Source organism: Chinchilla lanigera, unplaced genomic scaffold (assembly GCF_000276665.1).
Source record: "Chinchilla lanigera isolate Chin_1 unplaced genomic scaffold, ChiLan1.0 scaffold00012, whole genome shotgun sequence".
NCBI classification, from domain to species: domain Eukaryota; kingdom Metazoa; phylum Chordata; class Mammalia; order Rodentia; family Chinchillidae; genus Chinchilla; species Chinchilla lanigera.
The window spans coordinates 6,228,851-6,234,130 of NW_004955413.1; the positions used below are offsets into that span (position 1 = coordinate 6,228,851).

The window sequence follows — 5,280 nt, forward strand, 5'->3', positions numbered from 1 at the left end:
GCTTTGCGGCTGAGCTAAATCCCCAGCCCCGATATTTTTTAAAAAATCACAGCACCCAGCCTCTTTCCTGGGGGAGATTAGGTGAGCCTTCTCTGCTTAGCAGCTTTCTCAGAAAGATCTTAGATTCGAAAAGTGATCTAAATTATTATCATTCTCTGGACAAGATGGCCAACACTTCAAAAGACGGACTAGCTTAGATTGTTCGAGGCTGCACAGCTGACCACAGGAGGACAGGGCATGAAGCCAGAATTTAATTCAAGTGCAGGTGCCAAGCCACAAACTCACTGACATCAGTGATGGCTTTTAATGGCCTGCTGGCTCCGGTAAGCGGGGAGGAGCAAAGCCTCGGGGATCACATTCTACTCAAGCCCTGTCTGCTGCTGGTTCATCCCAGGAAATGTCACACATGTGCTAGTCTGGATCTTAAATGTACCACAGGTCCCCATGTGCTCCAAGCTTGGTCAGCAGTCTGTGCACCACGGAAGACCACGGGACACCGAGTAAGTGGGTCCCTGTGGGGTCAGTGAGGCCGTGATGGTGCTCTCGAGGTGACACTGGGTTCCCCATCCTTCCTGTCTCTTTTTGCTTCTAGCCAGCATGTGGAATGGACCTCCTGCACCACACGCACCTGTCCCACCATAGACCAAAGTGGCCATACACAAAACCTCTCAATCTGGAGCCCAAATATACCTTCCCCCACGAGTGACTCTTTTAGGTATCTTGTCACAGAGAGGGGAAGCTGGCGGCCGCATGGTGTATGGGAGAAGACGGACTGAGGGGACTGGGAAGATCTGTATGAGGGATGCTGGTGAATCCTATACACGGATTTTATTTCAGTGCTCAAGATTTTGAATGCACTCTGTCAAGGCAATGTAAGTGATTTTTCTAGGAACGTTTGCCCCAATCTTTCCCTGGGTGTGTTCTGAAATGAACAAGTTACCATGCCTGTCCCTGCCTCACCCTGGGTCTGGAAGGCGCAGAGCAATGTGGTGACCAGCTGCCAAGTTTCAAACCTGTCCCACCTTAGCAGTCCACGCCGCAGGCAGTTTACACAGGGCGTGCCTTCGCTTCTCCAGCTGTAAATTGGAATTAATGATGGACAGCAATGCTTTGCTCACTGAGGTGCTGTAAACTGCAACATCCATAAAAGAGGTGCTCAGAACAGTGCTGGGCAGAGTAAAACCCTTCCAACAGACACTCCTGCCAGCCTCCGCCACAGGAAGTGGCTTTGCTTTGAGTTCAGGGACCTAGTAAGGGGCCTAGAGACCTTCCAGCCCCAGCCTAAACACAAATTGCAGGTGCAATGGCACATAACTGTAATCCCAGCACTCTGGGAGGCTGAGGCAGGAAGATCACAGATTCAAGCCCAACTGGGCAATTTACCAAATTAGTGTTTCAAAATTTAAAAAATGGACTGAAGATGTAGCTTGGTACCAAGATCCTGGGTTCAATCTCTAGTACTGAAAAACAAACAAACAAAAAACTGCTGGCTCATACCCCCAGTTTCCAGCGACCAGATCTCAGCTGGGAGCCAGAATTTGCATCTCAACACCGATACAGACTTTAAGAAACACCTCTGGGCACCTGAAGATCCACAGCCAGGGCTGAGACCTGAAGCAAAGTGACTCCCGGACCAGCGCTTGTCAGAAGAGCGAGCTCCTCCCGAGGCAGGATGGATCTACACCTTCATGGCCTTGGGGGGCGGCTTCCCCACACTGGCGTCGCAGCCACAGGTGCGCTGCTTTCCTGCCATCCACCGTCCTGGACGCCTTTGTCATCAACGAGGGTGGCCATGCAATTGCAGCCACAGCTTTTCCTGACAAAGGCTGCCAGCCCACATGGGTAAACAGGAAAACTAGGCAGGGAACAGAAGCTCCAGGCGAGGGTGTGCCGCTCCGGGTTATTCTGGCAGATGGCTCCAGAGGGGAGGTTGAGGGAAAAGTGTGATAGGAGGCCCAGGAAAAGGAGGATCACAGGGCATTAGGAAGGACAAGCACTGAGGAGAAACAAAGACAGAAGAGTGAGGAACGTGGGAGCTCTGAGATTAAACCCACAGTGCTGAAGAGGCAGAAGGATGCGTGCAAGGAGCAGGGGTCTGGGAGTGGGGGGGTGGCCCACCGATGCTCTGGAGCAGAGAGCGCAGGGACAGCAGGCATATTACCCATGTTCCAGCTCCATCCCACTCTCCAGAGGCACCGGGGAGCCCGCTGTGCCTGTGTGTCAGCTCCTTCAGGTACCCTGACAAGCAGATGTGGTTTAAGACATCAGCGATGACTTCAAAAACCATTCCCAAGCCTTTCAAAGATGCGGGCCACTTCAGGGTTGCACCTTATCCACTGATCACAGTCCCTGAGGACTGGAAGTGGTAGATTGGAATTAACTTGCTAGAATTCCAATAACTTTTCATGGGATTTCAAATGTAAACTTCCTGGGCCGAGAGGAGGACTGGGAAGCGCTCTCTATACCACGGGAAGAGGAAGACCAGGCGTGTAGCCTCTCACAGCGGTTCTCTCTCATCGCAGTGCAGGAGCTTCTCCCACACGACCAAAAGAGGTCTCCTCACACGTCGGCAGCTTCCTTCAAGTCTTCCTCCTGCCGGGCCCCTGCGAGTCTGCTTCCCCACATGTGGGCTTTCATCCCCCTCCACCACCACGGTTCCCACACAACAAAGAGGTGAGAACGTCCACCTGAGAAAAGAACCTGCAAAGGTCTGTGTCTGCAGGGAACCGAGGTCTCCAGAGGACAGAGCCCTGCCTGGACGCTCCCTGGGCATGAGGTTGATAAGCGGCTGAGGGAGGCCCCACGGGCAGGGCTCGCCGACCCCGACTTCTGCCACTTGGTAGGGGCAGTGACCATGCCAGTACACAAACCTCCCCTAGGACTCAGGTGACAGGGGAAAGGGAAGCAGCGCTGACGGAGAGAAACCACCCGAGAAGCCACGAGTTCCAGTGCTGGAGCTCACGACTTGGCATTATTTCTCTTTGTCCAGAATGCTTATGTTCACTCCATCACAGTCACCTTCCTTACTCTTTGAACTTTAACCGCTATTGCACCTTTTCCATCCTCCTCATTCTGCCTACTCCATCTTCTCTCCCTATTGGCGTCTGTATTAACCACGCCCTTTCCGTCCCATCATTCCTACACTCTTCATGTTCACCCCCTTGCCACAGGGTACCACTGCCCTGAGACTTCTCTTCTGCCGTACCGGGGAGTGAACCCAGGATCTCATTCTACTACTGAGCTACACCCTTAGACCTTTTTAAATTTTATATCGAGGCGGAGTCCCACCAGGTTGCCCAGGCTGGCCTCAAACCTGTGATCCTCCTGCCTCATCAACTCAACCCTCACTGGAGCAGCTGGGATTATAGCCACGCACCGCCACGCCTGGCTGAAATTGCTAATTCTGATGCGGAACATCATCCCCTCCTTCCACTCCCTCTGCCCTCCCGAGCAGCAGGCTACTCACAAAGCGATTGCTTAGCTCCCACTGCACCGAGTAGCAAGACCGCAAGATGCTCTCCTCAGGGCTGCGGAGTGTGCACACAGAGGGCGCCGCCTGCAGGGGGAGCTCCACGTCTGCTCCAGGCAGCTGAGGGGCGAGTGAGAAGCCAAGCGACACCTGGGAAGGGAAGGTGTGCCTTGGGGTCGGATCCACCAGGCTTGTGGGACGTGGGTGCTGTGACTGGGATTAGCAGCCACCATGTCCCAGCCACGGCGTCCTCAGCCCTCTCTGCTACACTCTAGCTCTGCAGCACTAGTGTGTCATTGTGAGGTAGACAGTTTCTAAGAGAAAGAGAGAAACCAAGAGGTGTGGCACAGGTACCTAGAATACGCGACCTTCCGGTGTGAAGTTTGAAAAGCAGCAGGAGACAGCTTTCAATATAAATCTCAGCCACTAAAGATAGCATACAACATGACGCCTGACTTCCACAGGACTGTGTATGCCCTGACCCCGCCTCACCTCCAAGCCCAGACCAGGCAAGAGGTCTCCAGGCGCCCGCCGTTTCTCTACGGTTTTCCATCACCTTCCTCCCTTATTGTCAAAACATTTCTGCCGAGAGCCAGATCTTGTTGGCTGCAACTCGCCCACTGGGGAAAGTGGCACAGATCGCCAGGGCAGGGGCAGGGGCCAGACTGGAAGCGAAGGTCAGTGAGGGCGAGAAGGAGCCTTTCCATCCTGCAGGGGGAGAGGGGACGCCCAGGGGAGGACGTGCACATCCGCCCCGCCCCGTCTGACAGCGCACTTCTGTGGCTCCCCGGGCTGTAAACTGTATCTCATTTTTCTGTTCTCTAGCATGACTGTCGGTGTTGTGTTCTCATTGTGTCTATGTGTGGAAAATCCCCCTTTCTAGGAGAAGCATAGACACCTTTCTTCTCAGATTTCAGGCGTTTCTGCCCTGCTATCTTTAAGCCCCTTTGCCCCATTACCTAAACGAGAGAACAAAATCATGAGCAGCGGAAGCTAGGCCCCCGCACGGAGCGTCTCTGCATCCCTTCCCGAGGACAGGCACCGGCACAGCCGAGGACCCACTGGGCTGCAGCCAGCAGAGCCCCACAGCGCCCCCTGCAGCTAGGGCGGGGAGGCGGTGGAGGCTGCAGAGTCAACCACGCAAACGGCTCCTCCGGGCAGAAAGCTGCGCTCCCTCTCTTGCAGATGTCTGCATTTCCTTCTCTCACAACTCTCCATAAGTCAGCTAAATCCATCTTCATAACTTTTTATGACAACACAACTCCAAATTCGATGGAAATGAGTACACTTCGCACTGTGCTGAGTCCTTCTGACATGTGACTGTCCGAAAGGGAACCTCCTTTCCTGACTTCCCTTCTGGTCCTCTCTCACTTGAAACGGAATTCAGTGGTTGTTTTTGAGCAGCCCCTGCTCCTCCTAAGGGTTGTGTGGTCAGCCCCACAGACTCCTCCACACCCCACCACCCCACTGCTCCGACACTGCCCTCCTCGGCCTCTCCACTTCCACCTCCAAGACCACCTGCCATGCCCTCCCCTCCCCCACCCCCCATTTTCGCAGCCTTCGGATGATGCGTGTAGCTTGATGAAAAGCAGGGGTCTCACAGACTGGGAGGATAAGGAAATAAAAAGGCTCCAGGCCATCAACCCAAAGTTGAAATGACTCTTGTTCCTTAGTATCCCTCATCTTTGTACATTTCTTTTTTCCTTTTCCTTTTCCTTTTTTTTTTTTTTTTTTTTTTTTTTTTGAGACAGGGTATCGCTATGCAGTTCCGGCTGCCCTTGAGCTCACTTTGTAGCCCAGGCTGGTCTCGA

General features: G+C 53.6%; 1 protein-coding gene across 1 annotated transcript in view; it reads right to left on the reverse strand.

Annotated features, from left to right (window-relative positions):
• LOC102017325 overlaps window positions 1-4,704 on the reverse strand; it is a 22,816-nt gene extending 18,112 nt beyond the window's left edge. Inside the window, exons 1-2 of the mRNA XM_005379609.1 lie at window positions 4,477-4,704; window positions 3,467-3,682 (exon numbers count right to left, since the gene is read on the reverse strand). Of these exons, the coding sequence (XP_005379666.1) occupies window positions 3,467-3,682; window positions 4,477-4,704 (444 nt within the window). The remainder of the gene's footprint in view (window positions 1-3,466; window positions 3,683-4,476) is intronic.
• Window positions 4,705-5,280: the final 576 nt, after the last annotated feature.